This window comes from Guyanagaster necrorhizus (assembly GCF_019112545.1).
Source record: "Guyanagaster necrorhizus MCA 3950 unplaced genomic scaffold BT62scaffold_54, whole genome shotgun sequence".
NCBI lineage: Eukaryota > Fungi > Basidiomycota > Agaricomycetes > Agaricales > Physalacriaceae > Guyanagaster > Guyanagaster necrorhizus.
Window position 1 is genome coordinate 161,161 of NW_025064933.1, and position 16,732 is coordinate 177,892.

The 16,732-nt window shown below is 46.0% G+C and overlaps 7 protein-coding genes across 7 annotated transcripts; 3 read left to right on the forward strand and 4 right to left on the reverse strand.

Annotated features, from left to right (window-relative positions):
* Positions 1 to 645: 645 nt before the first annotated feature.
* On the forward strand, positions 646 to 2,486 carry BT62DRAFT_911238 (catalase; the record flags this gene model as incomplete). The annotated part of the gene is made up of 6 exons (XM_043183825.1): positions 646 to 1,338; positions 1,389 to 1,502; positions 1,554 to 1,703; positions 1,751 to 2,099; positions 2,153 to 2,278; positions 2,335 to 2,486. 6 exons carry the CDS (start codon positions 646 to 648, stop codon positions 2,484 to 2,486), a joined length of 1,584 nt encoding a protein of 527 aa, XP_043033636.1.
* A 223-nt stretch (positions 2,487 to 2,709) lies between these two features.
* On the reverse strand, positions 2,710 to 3,149 carry BT62DRAFT_938336 (uncharacterized protein; the record flags this gene model as incomplete). The annotated part of the gene is made up of 4 exons (XM_043187517.1): positions 2,990 to 3,149; positions 2,920 to 2,936; positions 2,841 to 2,864; positions 2,710 to 2,785 (listed from the first exon to the last, which is right to left on the reverse strand). Coding segments are annotated over exons 1-2 (153 nt in total), but the record flags the coding sequence as incomplete, so codon positions are not given.
* Positions 3,150 to 4,070: 921 nt separating this feature from the next.
* BT62DRAFT_938337 (uncharacterized protein) lies at positions 4,071 to 4,432 on the reverse strand. Its single transcript, XM_043187518.1, has one exon. The coding sequence runs from the start codon at positions 4,298 to 4,300 to the stop codon at positions 4,088 to 4,090; it is 213 nt and encodes a 70-aa protein (XP_043033638.1). The 5' UTR covers positions 4,301 to 4,432; the 3' UTR covers positions 4,071 to 4,087.
* A 3,212-nt stretch (positions 4,433 to 7,644) lies between these two features.
* BT62DRAFT_938338 (uncharacterized protein) lies at positions 7,645 to 7,965 on the reverse strand (the record flags this gene model as incomplete). Its single annotated transcript, XM_043187519.1, has 1 exon — positions 7,645 to 7,965. A coding segment is annotated over one exon (213 nt), but the record flags the coding sequence as incomplete, so codon positions are not given.
* Positions 7,966 to 8,004: 39 nt separating this feature from the next.
* On the forward strand, positions 8,005 to 8,366 carry BT62DRAFT_938339 (uncharacterized protein). Its single transcript, XM_043187520.1, has one exon. The coding sequence runs from the start codon at positions 8,137 to 8,139 to the stop codon at positions 8,347 to 8,349; it is 213 nt and encodes a 70-aa protein (XP_043033640.1). The 5' UTR covers positions 8,005 to 8,136; the 3' UTR covers positions 8,350 to 8,366.
* Positions 8,367 to 10,141: 1,775 nt separating this feature from the next.
* On the reverse strand, positions 10,142 to 14,484 carry BT62DRAFT_938340 (uncharacterized protein). Its single transcript, XM_043187521.1, has 20 exons — positions 14,388 to 14,484; positions 14,191 to 14,333; positions 13,802 to 14,124; positions 13,587 to 13,750; positions 13,354 to 13,535; positions 13,260 to 13,298; positions 13,013 to 13,206; positions 12,814 to 12,954; positions 12,707 to 12,764; positions 12,609 to 12,655; positions 12,467 to 12,557; positions 12,384 to 12,416; positions 12,233 to 12,333; positions 12,095 to 12,182; positions 11,948 to 12,036; positions 11,360 to 11,896; positions 11,239 to 11,304; positions 11,064 to 11,186; positions 10,421 to 11,005; positions 10,142 to 10,364 (listed from the first exon to the last, which is right to left on the reverse strand). Exons 2-20 carry the CDS (start codon positions 14,226 to 14,228, stop codon positions 10,312 to 10,314), a joined length of 2,952 nt encoding a protein of 983 aa, XP_043033641.1. The 5' UTR covers positions 14,229 to 14,333; positions 14,388 to 14,484; the 3' UTR covers positions 10,142 to 10,311.
* A 268-nt stretch (positions 14,485 to 14,752) lies between these two features.
* BT62DRAFT_938341 (cleavage and polyadenylation specificity factor, 25 kDa subunit) lies at positions 14,753 to 16,101 on the forward strand. The gene is made up of 5 exons (XM_043187522.1): positions 14,753 to 15,357; positions 15,405 to 15,585; positions 15,636 to 15,711; positions 15,766 to 15,838; positions 15,887 to 16,101. Exons 1-5 carry the CDS (start codon positions 15,137 to 15,139, stop codon positions 15,948 to 15,950), a joined length of 615 nt encoding a protein of 204 aa, XP_043033642.1. The 5' UTR covers positions 14,753 to 15,136; the 3' UTR covers positions 15,951 to 16,101.
* The last annotated feature ends 631 nt before the right edge of the window (positions 16,102 to 16,732 follow it).

A 16,732-nucleotide genomic window follows, 5' to 3' on the forward strand; every position in this document is an offset into this window, starting at 1 on the left:
ATAGCTGACTGCAATAGCAATCAGATAGGCAAGGGTTGTCAACAATTATAGAGCCATTGACTAACTACTATTGACCGTTAAGCTAGGGTCGGGGAACGTCACGCACATAGAATGGCAAAGACTTGGCCCGAAGAATGCCCATTGTTACCGATGAAACTGGCACGAGATGGGAACGAAGGTAGCCTGTGATCTCCAGCATGACGTTTTGGGGTGTTCCGCTTTACTGAAACCCAAGCTTTGTCCGCAGATTAGTACTCAGCATCGAGTCAGTAGTGGTATAGTGGAGTCGGTAAATCGGAGCCCGCTGACTGTCGTGGATGCATTCCGGGGCGACCAGTTGCAGTACCCAAGACGAAGACCGAGAACCGAAATTCTGGGGTAATATTCGTCTACTTGCTCTCACAGTCGTAGGCATATGACCCAACAACTGAATGGCTCAGGGTGGAAACGGGGTTGCAAGTCCAAAGTGGAGCCAATCACATCGGTGGGATATGACGGAAATGCGATCACGTGCATGGATCTCGCAGTGATGCGTCACCACTTTATCCTTCTTCCACAGCTGACTCACCACGGGATCGACCAACATGGCCGATTTATATAGTGCGGACTGGCCCCACGGCCCCTTGTTTCCCACCTACCATCATCATGCCGTCCAAGCAAGTCTTCTCGACGCCCGATAACGCTCTCTACACCACCTCCAGTGGTGCTCCCGTCTCCGAACCCTACGCTGCACAGCGAGCAGGTATCAATGGCCCGCTGCTGCTCCAGGACTTCCATCACATCGACCTTCTCGCTCATTTCGACAGAGAACGTATTCCTGAGCGCGTTGTTCACGCCAAGGGCGCAGGCGCTCATGGGTACTTTGAAGTCACCCACGACCTCTCAGATCTTACCTCAAACAGTCTCTTGACGTCAGTGGGGAAGAAGGTGCGCGCGACGGTGCGCTTCAGTACCGTCGGTGGCGAGTCTGGAAGTGCCGACACTGCTCGTGATCCCCGAGGCTTTGCTATTAAGCTTCGCACCGACGAGGGCAACTGGGACTGGGTTTTCAATAACACGCCTGTCTTCTTCATTCGCGATCCCGCAAAGTTTCCGCACTTCATCCATACGCAGAAGAGGGACCCGCAGACGCATCTCAAGGACGCAGATATGTTCTGGGATTATCTTAGCCAGAACCCGGAGAGCATTCACCAGGTTATGATTCTGTTCAGTGACCGTGGGACGCCCGATGGCTTCCACAACATGCATGGATACTCGGGCCATACGTTCAAGTGGCTGAAAGAGGATGGCTCGTTTGTGTACACTCAAGTGCATGTTCGTGCCGATGGAGGTTTCAAGGTGAGTTCGGCCCGTCCGTATATGTGTACATGTCATCACTTTCGTTTCAGACTCTTGACAATGCAACTGCTGGCGAGTTATCTGGGTCCAACCCTGACTACGGCATTCAAAGCATGTTCGAGGCCATTGAAGCTGGAAAGTATCCCTCTTGGACTGTATATGTCGTATGTCTACCTAAATGTCCGTCATCTTCCCCTTCTGATTGATAGTATTAGCAAACGATGACTCCTGAGCAGGCTGAAAAGTTCCGTTACAATATTTTGGACCTCACCAAAGTTTGGCCCCACAAGGAATTCCCTCTTCGTCCGTTCGGAAAGCTGGTACTGAACGAAAATCCGCAAAACTACTTCGCTGAGATCGAGCAGGTTCGTTAGCTTTCAGTCATATATATTCATCAGCTCATCCAGATCAGGCCGCGTTCTCTCCATCGCATCTTATTCCTTACATTGAAGCTTCTGCCGATCCTGTTCTGCAGTCGCGATTGTTTTCCTACCCCGACACTCATCGTCATCGGCTCGGCGCAAACTATCAGCAGTTACCTGTTAACGCGCCCATCGTGCCCATTGCGAACTTCCAAAGGGACGGGCCACAGACTTATGTCAGTCAAGGCGCAAGGCCGAATTACCAGAGTAGCATCAGCCCATTGAGCTACAAGGGCAAAAAGGCGACGCTTGACGGGAATGTCAGGGACGAAGAAAGGATGGCCAAACACGAGAACTTCATTGGGTCGGCGTATAGGGATCTGAGCGAGATTAATGAATGTGAGTGCGAGATGCTTTTCCTGGGGATTCCTATAATTACGTGCTACTTTTAGTGGACTTTGAGCAACCTCGTGCCATGTGGTCCAAAGTTTGGAACGACCAGCAACGTGAGGCATATGTGCAGAATATTGCAGGACATTTCGGTACAGTCAAGAGTCCCGAGGTGAAGGCGAGACAACGTGCGTTTCTCCTCGTCACATTTCATAGTACTATTTTTCACATGACGTTCCTTTAGTATCGGTATGGGCGGCTGTTGACCAAGGTTTGTCGGACCGCATTGCTAAGGCCATCGGGCATCCGTCTGTCAAGCCTCTTCCTTGCAAGCCTGCAAGTGAGGCGGTTCAGTTTAAGGCAAACATTGGGCTGGCGGCAAAGCAAAGGTTGTGATTATAAATGAATGGTTGTTGGATGAAATTTGTACCACTAGAATACAAGGATGATACATGTATGTACAATTACCAAGAGAATCCCTTCCCTATGTGCTGTCAGCGACTTCACATCACTGTATAATCGTTTCTGCTGCTTGCAATCAAATATTTTGAGTAAAATCAAAGAAACAATGTCAACTTGCAGTGAAGTCGAATGAGTGTTTAAACTTCAGCTCTACCTTCTCGTATATTTTTTGGACACATCGACAAAGCAGAAACTCATAGACCTGTATTGTTGGCGTAACGATTTATAATCTAGTTCGTCTACAAATAAAATAGTTTTATGCATGGGTGATAACAATGTCTGCCATAGGAATCCAAGACACCAATGATATCAGTCAGTGAAAACTGTTCGCGTTGCAGAATATGTGCTCATTTATCTTCACTGAAAGAGTGCAGACAACCTGAGGTGTGGACCTCACGAATCATGACCAGATGCATAGACATTAAAGAAGCCATCAGCTCTTATATAGCCAAGATCGCCCACTCGAGTTCCTTTTTCTTGATAAGAGACGGGAAGGTTTAAACCCGGACTAGGGAACCATAAAGGATAGCCGTGACGGTGATCCAGCATAAGAGGGGTGTATATGTGCGCCATGAAGACAGTAAGAGAAGGGAAGAGGCAGGGAAGACCAAATTCGAGGCCACTGAAGAAGTGCCCAGGATGTTTAGACTGAAATACATTCGGAAGTTCCAGAATGAATCACTGCATCATTGTGATAAGACAGTCCGAACACAGACAGCCGTACCTTCACTAATGATATTGAACTCGCGGTCTAAGGAATTCAATACCCGTGTGTAAGAAGCTCCGAGTGGAGCGAGTCCTACGTATCTTCCCTTTCTCCCTATTAATATCGGCCATCACACGGGGAATACAGAAATTTAGGAACATTCTGAGTCCTGTGTATGTTAGCATCAGGAAAAAGCTCGAAAAATTGCAATGCTTTACAATTGGGCTGATCATAATGACGAGCGGATGTTTCACGTGCTCCCAACTTGACCACGACTTCTTGGTTTAAGCACGCAGGCGATAGTCCCACATGGGTATCTTTCAACGATGAGATAGTCGACGACTCACTGAAGATAGGGGGTTTCAAAGCAGGAGGGCTAAGGGTGAAGGACCGCATACTATTGAGTATTCAGAAGGGGAGGGGTGCACTACAATTCCAGTCCCATCCGTAGTACATGCTTCAATAGTAAGCCTAGTCTGAATGACCTGACACATGGGCGAGAATATTGATTTGGGTGGATCGGTGGATGCCATTGTAAACATCACAAATTGATTTTTACGCAATGGCAAGAACCTATGCGATCTGAGCATGTGGACTTGGATCATCCACTGTAGGGTGTAAAAGACTGATGTTGGGTACCTGTCAACAAGACAATGATCAACATGTCTGTATGTACTATGTAAGGATAAGTAGAGAAAAAGATACACACCTCAGTCTTCACCTGATATGTGTGTAAAAGACTGAGGTGTGGGGATGAAAAATGAATGGTAAAATTAGTGCTAATGATCATGCAACTCAATGAAGAGGGATTGCCGGTGCTGTCTCTGTCTCAGTGCTGAGTCTCAGCTGATGCTGATTCATGAGAGACATTGGTGCCAGGTGTCTCTTCTTCATTCCTACTTTCATTCTGCATCCCTAAGTGAGATGAGCTCCACTTTCTCACTGTCAATCTTTCCTGACCACCAATCCCAGGCTTCAAGGCTTTGCCTCCTCCTTCACCTGTTAGTAACTCCTGTTGCCTGGTGAGGCTCCACCTCTTCATTTATCTCACAATTGGCTCACTTGAGTAGTCTTGGCTTTGCCAGACTTAACCAATCCTCATTCAGTATTACTGGACCATTATTGTACAAGTCATTGAGTTTTTTGTCCTCCACCCACCTCTCTCTTGTATTACTAGATAGCCATTCACACATTGCAATTGAATGTGGATCTGGACACTGAGCTAGGGACATCATCAAATATGCCAATCTCCTCTAATCAAAAAGGAGACTTAGATTTGGAAGAGGTAACAGTGAAGATAATAGCAGCAGCAGCAGGGCCTAGGTCTTTAAGGCCTCAAAAGTGCAAGTGCAAGGACCAAAATATTAACCCACATTTTAGACAGGGCTATGTCTGGTCGAATACTTCCACATCATCCATACCTACATCTCTTACTGCTCAATCTATCAAGTTGGCTAATCCTCTACCTTCTCCTCCTTCACATCTATTCAATGATCCATCCTTGCAGGCTATACTACATGCCTTAAAGGATTTTATTGTAGTCGACACACCATTTAATGTCAATCACTTGGAGAATATTCTTTATTTTCATCCAAATGAACCCTTTGTCTCCTCAGTCATTCATGGTCTTCACAATGGATTCTGGCCTCTTGACCTTGGTGAATGAGAAGACTCTCTCCATGACAAGACTGAGAATTATGCCACTGATCCTCAAGATATCAATGAAATACAAGCATTTTGTGATCATGAGGTTATGGCTGGATGTTGGTCACCACCACTACCAAATGAGTTTACACTCCTGCCAGGTATGAAAGTATCACCAATGTTCATGATCTGGCAGAATGAAAAATCCCATATCATAACAGATCACACTTTCTCTGGTTTAAATGCAGGAATCTCTGCTAGCGAGGCAAAGGTCAAATATGATGATATGCATCTATTCAGCGAGGCTCTTTGCAATACCAAATTACAACATCCCAATGCTGATTTCACTCTGTATAAAAGCGATGTCACTAAGGTCTTTTTGAATTTACCAGTGTATCCTCTATGGCAAATTTGTCAAGTGGTTCTTGTTGACAATCGATATCACATTGTTAGATAGCTTGTCTTTGAGAGCCAAGCTTTATCTAAGATTTGGTGCTCAGTCTCAGTCTTGTTGTGCTGGATTAGGATTCATCATCTTGATATCACTGACCTCCATGTTTATATGGATGACTTCTTCATCTGAGATTTCACCAATCACCAAGTTTTCTATTAAGGTCAGCAGCAACCAGCATGACAAGTACAACTTTTGATATTTTGGAAATATATCTCCTATTCCTGTAATGATCTAAAACAGTTGTATGGTTGGACTCTCAAAATTATTGGCTTCTAGATTGATGCCAATCAGAGAAGTATTTCTCTTATATAGCAGTCAGTTATCAATGCCAAATCTGAGATCGACTCATTTCTTTCAACATCTGAAAGAGCACCTATTCTATAGAAATGGCAGCATTTAGGCAGATACCTGAACTGGATTCTGAATGTTCTACTATGGAGCCATCCTGCCTTTTCTTCTTTGTATAGAAAGATGGCTAGAAAGACTCACTCTTTCACAAAGATCTTCATCAATGCTACAGTTAGAGAGGATCTCTCCTAGTTTTCATCTATTCTGCCAGATTTTATGGACACCAGCTTAAAAAATGCATTATCATTCATTTTTGCAGGAAATGGTTTTATATATCAGCTCCATCTACTATTATCTAAAGATATGATTGACATCTTCTTTCTTGAACTTGTCACCATTCTTTCAGCCATCTATTATGCAGTATTTCTACTCAAACCCCCTTATCATCTTTTACTTTTCATGGATAGCCTTGATTCTGTTACTGCATTTGATTCTCTATCAGTATCAGAATCTCTTCACAATAGACCCTTACTCAGAGCTGCAGGCCTGATACTCTATTCAGGAATTGATATTTGTATTTGACATATCGATAAAAAAAATAATATTCGAGCTGATATACTTTTCTGACTCCTTTTAGATAAATATCATTATAAATTCTCTGCTGACTATATCTACACTTTCACTCCACCAAGAGATCTACTGCCGGTGTGATAGAGACAATCTTTCTAACTGTGCTGAGCAAGCATGCTTCTCACATTACTTGCCCAGCTTCTTTCCTTTCTCTTCTCAATAAATGTGTTCTGTTTCTCCAAGCTCATATGATTGAGCTCAGAGCAGTAAAGAGTTATGTAATAGGAGCATGTGACTATATATAGTTTTACATTACTCATACACTGCCATTTGAACTGACACCACTTACTCTCAGCAGATACATTGTCTATACATCCCAGTTTATCTCATCTGGCTCAAAATACTTAACTGGAGTCTATCACTTTCTAAAAGACCTCTATTCTGACTTCGATATCAGTCACAAACATCCCATGGTGCAAGCTACTATCCATAGCTCAAGAAAGATGAGAGATGATCTCATATCCTAAAAACTACCTCTTCAATTATCCCATTTGATCATCTTTTGTCTTCTCGCTAACATCTCAGATTCTTACAATAACCTCTTGTTTGCCACCATTCTTGCTTGCTGCTTCTATGGCTGCCACTGATCAGGTGAGCTCATTTGGAAAAATAACAAACAACTTCAGGACTTTTGCAAAATAATCAAATGTTCTTCCTTCATCCTCTGAAAGAATGATGTACAATATCATCTTCTTTACAACAAGTCTGACCCCTTCTACCATGGCACTGACATCCTACTCACATGACAGAAGCTTGCTGATCCAGTCACACTCCTATCACAATATATAAAATGTTGAGATCTTCTTCATGGCCTACATGCTCCACTCTTCCTCTGCAAAAATGGTGATATTCCATCATGAAATTGGTTCAACAAGAAGTTTTTTGCAATTTTAGGCAGAGACTTTGGTGGTCATTCTGCTAGGGCTGGAGGAGCTATGTTTTATGCATCACTTGGACTTTCAGAATCCATTATACAAGCTCTGGGTCAGTGGTCTTTTAAAACATGGACCACTTATATTCAGGAACACTCTGCCCTATGAGCACAACTACAATTGGCATATTTATGCATTCATTATTCCCCTCCTTAATCTGCAACCTGTTCAACCTTCTCAAACCACTACCATTCCCATCTCTCACCAACCAAAAGCATATAATAGCTATTCACACATTGCAATCAATTTGAAGGCAGTCTCTGAGGCTCTTGTTATAGCTGGTTACATCCCACTCCTTGAGTGAGCAGCAGAGGCCATCGTAAAGGCAGATTCCAAGGATAGGGAGTGTTTTTGCAGGCCTTTGCATGACTCTTGAGGTTGTTACAATCTCTGTTGACACAGAGATACAGAGCTCTGCTTGTCCATGAAGAGGGATTGCCAGTGCCATCTCTGTCTCAGTGCTGAGTCTCGGCTGATGCTGATTCATGAGATACATTGATGCCAGGTGTCTCTTCTTCATTCCTACTTTCATCCTGCATCCCTAAGTGAGATGAGCTCCACTTTCTCACTGTCAATCTTTCCTGACCACCAATCCCAGGCTTCAAGGCTTTGCCTCCTCCTTCATCTGCTAGTAACTCCTGTTGTCTGATGAGGCTCTGCCTCTTTATTTATCTCACAATTGGCTCACTCAAGTAGTCTTGGCTTCATCAGACTTAACTAATCCTCATTCAGTATTACTGGACCATTATTGTACAAGTCACTTTAACAAATTGATTGCAACATGTGAATGGCTATCTAGTAATACAAGAGAGAGGTGGGTGGGGGACAAAAAACTTGATGACTTGTACAATAATGGTCCAGTAATACTGAATGAGGATTGGTTAAGTCTGGTGGAGCTAAGACTACTCAAGTGAGCCAATTGTGAGATAAATGAAGAGGCAGAGCCTCACCAGGCAACAGGAGTTACTAACAGGTGAAGGAGGAGGCAAAGCCTTGAAGCCTGGGATTGGTGGTCAGGAAAGATTGACAGTGAGAAAGTGGAGCTCATCTCACTTAGGGATGCAGAATGAAAGTAGGAATGAAGAAGAGACACCTGGCACCAATGTCTCTCATGAATCAGCATCAGCTGAGACTCAGCACTGAGACAGAGACGGCACTGGCAATCCCTCTTCATGGACAAGCAGAGCTCTGTATCTCTGTGTCGACAGAGATTGTAACAACCTCGAGAGTCATGCAGAGGCCTGCGAAAACGCTCCCTACCCTTGGAATCTGCCTTTACGGCGGACCCCAGAACTAAAATAAGAACAGCCCGACAAAGCCGACTTGAGGTGTCGACTGAACCTCTCGACACATCAGCATTGATATCGGTCTGTCAAAGAGAATGACTGTTAAACATTGCTAGAAAATGAAGGATAATATAAGATTACCTCCATGCCATAGGGGACAAACGAAACGATCAGAGCTTTCTTCAAATCGTCAACGGAGAAAATCTTCACAGTATCGCTCGGCTCCTTTCCAAGCAGTCGCTCCAGGATCTTCGGTTTCTCTCGCACGTATAAATATTGTTTGGTTAGGATTCGACGTCGTGTCCTGCCAACGATTACGGGAATCACCTCCATGCCCGTCCCATCCATGGAAGACCTCTCCAATCCCTACGATTCTAGCAAGAGATAAGTGCAAGGATACCGAGCCATGCATAGAAGTATTATCAAAGCATGTCATCCCCCATGAACGGCACTTGTCAGTTCCTGTGACGAGGAAGAGCGCACCATTGCGTATCTCCCGGCCCTGGCCATTGAAGAGCGCATACCAGCATTGCGCTTTGCATACTCGTGAAGGCGACCAGAGTTGGGGTCAGAACAAACGTAACATACAACCAAAGAACGATTATCGAAGTGTCAAGTTTGCATAGAAAATGAATATTCATACATGTCACGTCTTTGCAGCAGGACGACCATTGTGTTGTTTATTCTTGATTTACCTCAGGCTTGGGGTCGGCTCATCACACAGTCCCAGAATTTCGCTTATAGTTGTATGTGTCGTGACGGTCCCCTGAATGCGCCTTCTACGTGGAAGTGACCAGAATTTTCATCTCTCGTCTACCGAAAGCTGAAGAGCCCTCCCTTTACGTCTGACCGGCGACTGAACTGACTAGAAACGATCCGCAGTCCAATAGCAAGTCACACGGTGGTTGACACGTCCTTCTTTCGACCCTCGTGTGCGACACCCTTATTGTCGAGGACAGGAATAAATATGAAGCAGAAGGTCTGTGGAGCTTCTTCAAGTCAAATGTGACCTGCCAGGTGCTATCTAATTGGGAATAGTATTTATCACTAGTGGATCCTCACAGAACTCCACAATAAGATATCGAGACTACAAAAGCGGGCTCTGCTGGGCCTTCGACTAAAACGTAGACTTGGCCGTGACCGTTGGCAGTTCCTAAACTTCTGCTGCGCCTTGATCCCAATTCACCTGCGTATTCGAATGCGCAGTCGTGTCTTTATTTATCACGTCGGTCAATAGAGAGGCTTTGAAATTTAAGAGAGGAAGATCAGTACATAATTACTGAGAATCAGCCCTGTCTTCGATTTTGATTCTTTACGGTTCTCTCAGCTTATGCGGCCCACTGCCCTCCGACTGTACTTTGTCATTTCTAGTGCCTCCGGTGTACGCCCACGACCAATGCCCCGCAGCTGAATGAATGTGTTTAGAGTTCCTGCCGGGGAGCCTGATCGTGACTACCTGGAAAGTCGAAGTGACCGCATGGACAAGGTTCTCAGGTCGCCCTTAAAGAGGTTCGCTCTTTTTGAATCTGTAACTACTTACGAACTCTTGGTAGATTTTACCGTGACATATGCCGTCGCTGGATCTGACGGGTTGTAAATTCAGTGAATAGTTAGTGGTCTGAGAGTCAACGTTTCAACAAGTCGGTCAGCAACCGATTGAAAATCCTGTTATTCGACGAGAATGTGTGGTTATTTATGCTATATATATATATGGGAAAACAGGAACGATAAAATAATTCTGTGTGATGATCATGCACTTGCTTGTATCGTACAATCATTGAAGACGAAGAAAAATCTAAGAAATATATGTCTATACGGATCATTGCCTTGTAGCCAACGCAGCTAGCAAAATGTCATAGTCGATTTTCGCCGCTAGCAATTAACATGCATGAGCGTCGTAATCTCCCCGAGATGAAAGGGTAGCTTACATTTTAAGATCGCCTCGACGAACTGCTTCGCAAAGATAGGCTTCTCTTCCTGCATCCGTCCCAGTGCCTCCCGACTCAACTTCCACAACACCACATCCCTCTCCACAACCATAGTCGCATTGCGTGGCATATTCGACAGAGCTGAGAGTTCACCTGCAACAGTCCCTGATACCATGGATTCCTCAATGTGCGGAGGATGGGTGTAGGTCTCGTTTTTATGAGACGATCTCTCCAGACCCGAATTCGAACCCCATGACTCAAATGCATATGAAGCCCTCAGAACGCCTTTTTCAATGATATACAACCCATCTGCTGGGTCATTTTGTCGCCATAAAACATGTCCGGCGGGGTGGCATACGCGAGAAAGGTACGCAGGGAGCGGAGTGAGGTCGAGACTTGTGTACGACGACAGCGCACGAGACAGTGTGAGCAAAGGTTCGCGTAGGGATTGATTGGGTGGAGGCGTCAGACGACCATGGTCACGTCCAGACACGGGTTCTCTAGAAAGTCTGGGCGGGGTGCCTCCGAGAGAAAACGAAGGGATTGATGCTTGATCAAGGCTGGGTGGCGTCGAGGGGTACATTTCTACAAGAATGAGTGAATTCAGCCATTGGCACAGATGCGTGTACAACGTGAACTCTACCATTTGCAATCGTACGAGAACCTGCGTCGTATAGGTGCACGATTCTCGGAGACCCGAGCATGTTAAGACCTAAGCCACGTTCGTTGTAGGCCTCGACGTCGGCGTCTTGTCGGCCCGGAAGTACTAAATCATTTTCGTAAGGCCAGCAAAATCTGGGACGAAGGAAGCGCCATACGAAAGGGAACACTTCGAGCAACCTTTTGAGCCTTAAACCAGGCTTTTAGATACGCGTTCTCGGTCCCTAAGAGAGGGATTAGCACTTGTTGCCAAGAGATGACAATTCGGAGTCGACTTACATTCCATGGCATCTCCGAAAGTATCAAACACTTCCACCAGTGAACCTATACCAGCCTCCACAACCCCAGGAGCATCCTCTGATTCCGCTTCATCTCCAAAGAAAACATCGAGCGCCTTTCCCACAGGTCCTTCCCCCCTCCTAACACCACACATTACTAAACATACCCCCCTCTTCTCCAACATTCTCCGGACCCGTACAAGTCCCTCGATGGCACTCATGTCAACCCCTGCCACATGAGTAAGGTCTAGCACAAGGAAACGTATCCCCGGTGCTTCGACCCTGCCCCTCGTACTCCCATACCCATCATCCTTCTCGAACGTATCTCCCAGTACTCTTCTCACGCCCTCTTCGACTTCTGTCACGTTCCCAAAGAACATGAAACCACCTAATCGCATAACACACGTTTGCTTTCCAGACACCTCTCTGATATATGCTCTTTGCACACTCGGCCTTCTCACTGTTGACGGTGCAGTCGAACCGGTATGTAACGCGCGAATGACACTCTGTCGGGATGTTTGAATAACGAAGAAAAGGCCTGAAAATCGGATTTAGTAGAGTCAGCCGTCAGACGAGAGAAGTAACGTACAGCACACAATAATGCCGAGCAGAACCCCAATAACAAAGTCCCACACCGTCATACAAACCATGATACTAATGATCGTGATGTACTCGGACCTGAAAGACATTGATGTGATCAGGGATCGAAAAGGAAGAACAGTGGATATTCAATTACCGGCTCACGCGTCCTCTGGTATCCCATATAGCTTCCTTGACCAGATCGATACCGAGGACGAATATCAATGCTCCGACCACCATAACCGCTACCAAATTGTGCTTAGCGCGATTTGGGGTGAGAGATTTGATCACTCACGAATGTATCCGACGAACCCTGTACCAATAGCCAATAGAATGGCAGTAGCAGCCGCAAGGAGAAGTCCGGCGATGCGAGTGTTGCCTCCGACACGGTAGAATCTACCAAGAGTCCGCAAGTAGTCACAGATTCACACAGAACGAACACTCACAGGAGCGTGTTCACGTAAACAAGGTAGTTGGGCCTGAGGATGTATATCAGCGAAGATATTCCGAGAAAGAAAAACAGACGAACACAGTCCCTATTAACCCAGCAAAGAGATTAGAATAACCGTGTGCAACAAGTTCCTTGTTGGTGTCGATGTAGTCATCGTTAAGGGATATGGCTGTTCTTTAAGGGTTCATAAAGTAGTCAGCGGGATGCATCAACGACTCACATAGCGCGGGCACATTAAGAGGAGGATGTAAGATGTTAAAGAAGAGGCTAAACAAAAGTTAACCAAACAAGTGCACCTGACCGCGTGATGCCACTTACAGCGCGAATTGTGTCGGTAAGGTGTCCCATATTGGCTTGAAGCGTACTTGGGTGAAATCTGGGGAAAAGCTGAACGAGAATCTCAAAGCCGAGTAAATGACACCTACCAAAATATCCATAGAACTTGTACCATCCTGCGTCATTTCCGCCGTGTAAATCAAAGACCCATCCGTCTTTTCTCAAGACATCCATGGGTATGCCGGCGGCCAAGACCACTACGTAGAAGACGACAGGGATCACGATAAAGTCTGGTCACAGGTATGTCGTCTCAGCGTCTCCGCAGTCATCTGACAAGGAGGTACTCACAACCGACGAAAATGCCGGAGTTAGCTTCGCCATCGCCACCTTTGCGAAGTTTCCCGTAAAGCCACATTGCCACTCGCAAGAAAATTGCAAGAAACAAGGGCACTCCCCATAAACTGATGTTGTGCAGAGAAGTGAACATATGAGGAAGGGGAGTGGACGTTGAAGTGGATGTCAGGGAAAGAGAGACTTCGAGCCTAGACGAGATGGTCGCATACAGTTCCATATGCAGAAGCACGTAAGAACGCACCCTGTTTCGATTAGAAAGGCACCCACGCCTCCAATACATCTGAACATGGGATCAGTATGGGAACAATGATTTTTAGGCAGTTAAAAAAAATTACCCGACGAGGATATGTCTCGGGAAGAAACCAATCAGGGTACCGAGCTTCAGGTATCCGAGTAGAAAGAAAGCGATTCCGGTCAATATGGAGCTTAGGGCATAAGACACCAGAGTCGTTGCTAAAATTTCGGTAGGCGACTCGAGATCTGCCGAAATTGACAGCGCGATCATGTGAAAGAAGGGCTGAACGGGGATCGTCAACTGGGGCAAAGAAACGGGGCGAAGGCGACTTACGACCACTTCAATCATCATGCTACCGTTGGCGCCTGCGAACTGACTCGCGCCAAGTGTATAAGTTAATTGAGCGGTCAATGTCGAAAGGAAAAACATGGATACGCCTAAAGGCGCCATCTTGTAGTCGTCGAAGACGCCTGAAGCAGGGAATATAATCATTCCATCTAAATATCGCGGTGAGTGGGTGCAGAAGTTGTATACACAAAAGTACCAACACGAGACACCGTCAAGGACGTTGAGAAGGCTCCCCAGAATGACGGCCGGGATGCTTTTGAGGGACGTCCTGATGGTGTCAAGCAGACATACAAGGACACGAGGTTTTCCTTGGGGTGTACGACTAGGTGTTTTTGGAATTGAATCACGGCGAGACTGTGCAGCGGGGGAGAGAAGAGCAGTTGTCTCAGTAGGAGAGGTCGGAGGAGATGGCGTGTAGGTTAAGTCAACCTCCTCTTCATTGCTTGAAAGCTGCACTGTATTCGCGCGAATGGACATTTTTGTGTGAGCAACTGAAGGAACAGAGGAGGGAACAGGGAGTAACCTTTAAATATTAAAAAAAGAATCAAACGTTAGCGGTGGTCTTGGGAGCAGCTTCTATTACCCTCACCCTGCGCGTGAAATAGACGACTCGTTATTCAACGACATTATGACCTGAGAACTCGTGCACGCGCACGTTTGCCGGCAGGTGATAATAAAACGAATATAAAACTGGACAGTATATGGCTAGACGAAGGTGATGAATCGAACGCTCTGCAAAGAGGAGTTAGTGAGCACGTTTGAAAAGCGAAAATTGGCAGGACGTGCATGTAGTATACCTGGCGACGCACCGCGTTCATTCCAGGTAAAAGTACGAAAAGTACCCCCAGAAGATAAGTTATCTCTGCGACGGGTGAGATGACGGGAATAACCAACAGGGGTGTCCTCACTTGCAATCGATTATGATGTCATTCCGCACCCCACTCAGGAAATGGAACCAAAGCATCCTTCCTTGGTCTAAGTGTTGGTGAAACAAAGTCAGACTCAGATTTTAGCAAGGAATGACTGGGAAGAGAGATGATAAGGGGTGACAGTAAATGTCCTGTTTGGGACAAGTTTAGTATGACCAAATGGCGCAAATTGTAAATATATTCGAATTCCGCGATATTAGGTCTTTCATGCAAGACAGCCGAGCACTCATGAAGTGAATTTCCGAATGCCCTTCTCATCCTCAGAACGAACAGAATAAAGGAATGGTACTTGTAGATACAACCCAACTTCACGTCTCCGCTGCGAGTGTGCTACCCTTTTGTGTGTCGACTCTGGCATGTGCGCGTGGGACACGAGTGGTGGGCTGTCGAGCCAGCCCGGGGCGTGATGACGTTGACAGGACTGAGGTATGTAGGAACGTCGAGAGCCCTGGGTGGTATCCTTCAGCAGTTCAACTTTATTCTCTGCTTCCGGCAAGCCAGCCTGGAATACCGCTGGCCGAAATTTCTGAGAAAAATACAATGTCACACTGTCACGTCTATACTTGCCGTAGGGTCCTGCCGTCATTGTCTGCATTGCCGTTCACGATGTCGACGACTATCAACCTCTATCCGTTGTCTAACTTCACTTTCAGCACTAAGGAGACACAGCCGGAGGAGGATCCGTCTGTCTCCGCGCGTCTGCAGCGATTACAGAACAACTATGAGGACTTTGGTATGCGCAGGACCGTCGAAGGCATCCTTGTCGTCCACGATCACGGCCACCCGCATATACTCATGCTTCAGATCGCCAATGCGTTCTTCAAACTGTGTGTGACTCTTCTTACGCATTGGCCGTACCCTGACGCGCCACTAGACCAGGAGACTACCTCAAGCCCGGCGAGGATGAAATCGACGGACTCAAGCGGCGCCTGGACGACCGCCTCGCACCACCAACTGATTCTCTGCAGTTCAACGCGTCCCATGGGATCGACAACGAATGGGAGATAGGTGACTGTCTCGCACAGTGGTGGAGACCCAATTTCGAAACATTCATGGTATGTCTACTCAAACCTTCCTCACAAGTCTTGCTTATTTTTTTCGCCAGTATCCATTCATTCCTGCACACATAACGAAGCCTAAGGAGTGTAAAAAACTATTTCTTGTTCAGATGCCTGAGCGCAGTACGTTTGTTCCTCTTATACCCAACTTCCTGTACTTGAACATTCTCCTTACAGAGGTGTTAGCTGTCCCAAAGAACATGAAACTTCTCGCCATCCCACTTTTTGAGCTATACGACAATGCAGCTAGGTGAGGTTTCAATTAATACGCATGAATCGAGTCTCACTTTTTGGACAGGTACGGTCCCCAGCTTAGCGCTATCCCACATCTGCTATCGCGCTACAATTTCATCTACCAATGAGTGTATGCGCACCGTCCTTCGTTGCTTTGCCGCCGTAGCCCTATCTGTAAAAGCTACTTTTGTGTTGCTCTCCTGGTCTGTAGAAGTTTTGTAATCTGGAAATTATCAGGTACCATGTTGCGCTAATATAACCCTATGCTTAGCCTTTGCGTGAAATGAGAGGTCCATCTACCTAAGTGGAAGAGTTTTTGCCGCGCCACACATCGCCACAGACTCTTGTTGAACTCATTGCCGTGCCTTATCCTTTCACGATGCGTCAAGTCCTTGATCCTGGTTACTGAGTATTTCTAGTATTGTCACCATTATTTGTCCTCATATCTGACCTTGCGACAGGACAGATTTTCTACAGATTTGCCCAACTCGGACAAAAACTGTTTTCTCACATCCTCTACGTTATCCCTTCACTCAAGCTTCAAGAATCGTCATTTGCTGACCACGGAATGATAAGGTCTTTTTCATTCGTGCCTCGAGGATCGAATGCTGACTTGAGCACTACCTAAAGGCTTCAGCTCTGGGTTGTCTTTGGTCGTGCTTAGGCTTGATTCTACCCTTTGTCCGCGATGTCTTGGATACAGTTACGCGGGTCATCCAGTCAGTAATTCACGTAAATCATACTGTAGGGTTTTTGACTTTTTTGACCAGTCAAGGGGTCCGAATCGGGGTGCCGGTCTAAGCTATGATCCTGCCACCCAAACATTGTTGTTTTACCACGTGAGACACGCCTATTCGACTATTTAAAAGACTCTCCCTTCCCTCTCCTTTCGTGTTTCATTTCCTCCAGC

Coding starts and splice junctions, on each gene's coding strand:
- BT62DRAFT_938337 (XM_043187518.1), bottom strand. CDS start 4,300: ATGAAGAGGTGGAGCCTCACCAGGCAACAGGAGTTACTAACAGGTGAA.
- BT62DRAFT_938339 (XM_043187520.1), top strand. CDS start 8,137: ATGAAGAGGCAGAGCCTCACCAGGCAACAGGAGTTACTAACAGGTGAA.
- BT62DRAFT_938340 (XM_043187521.1), bottom strand. CDS start 14,228: ATGTCGTTGAATAACGAGTCGTCTATTTCACGCGCAGG. Junction 12,955..13,012: donor CTCCGGCATTTTCGTCGGTT/GTGAGTACCTCC, acceptor ACCTGTGACCAG/ACTTTATCGTGATCCCTGTC. Junction 11,897..11,947: donor GCTCGGCATTATTGTGTGCT/GTACGTTACTTC, acceptor TCCGATTTTCAG/GCCTTTTCTTCGTTATTCAA.
- BT62DRAFT_938341 (XM_043187522.1), top strand. CDS start 15,137: ATGTCGACGACTATCAACCTCTATCCGTTGTCTAACTTCACTTTCAGC. Junction 15,358..15,404: donor GCCAATGCGTTCTTCAAACT/GTGTGTGACTCT, acceptor ACGCGCCACTAG/ACCAGGAGACTACCTCAAGC. Junction 15,712..15,765: donor TGTTCAGATGCCTGAGCGCA/GTACGTTTGTTC, acceptor TTCTCCTTACAG/AGGTGTTAGCTGTCCCAAAG.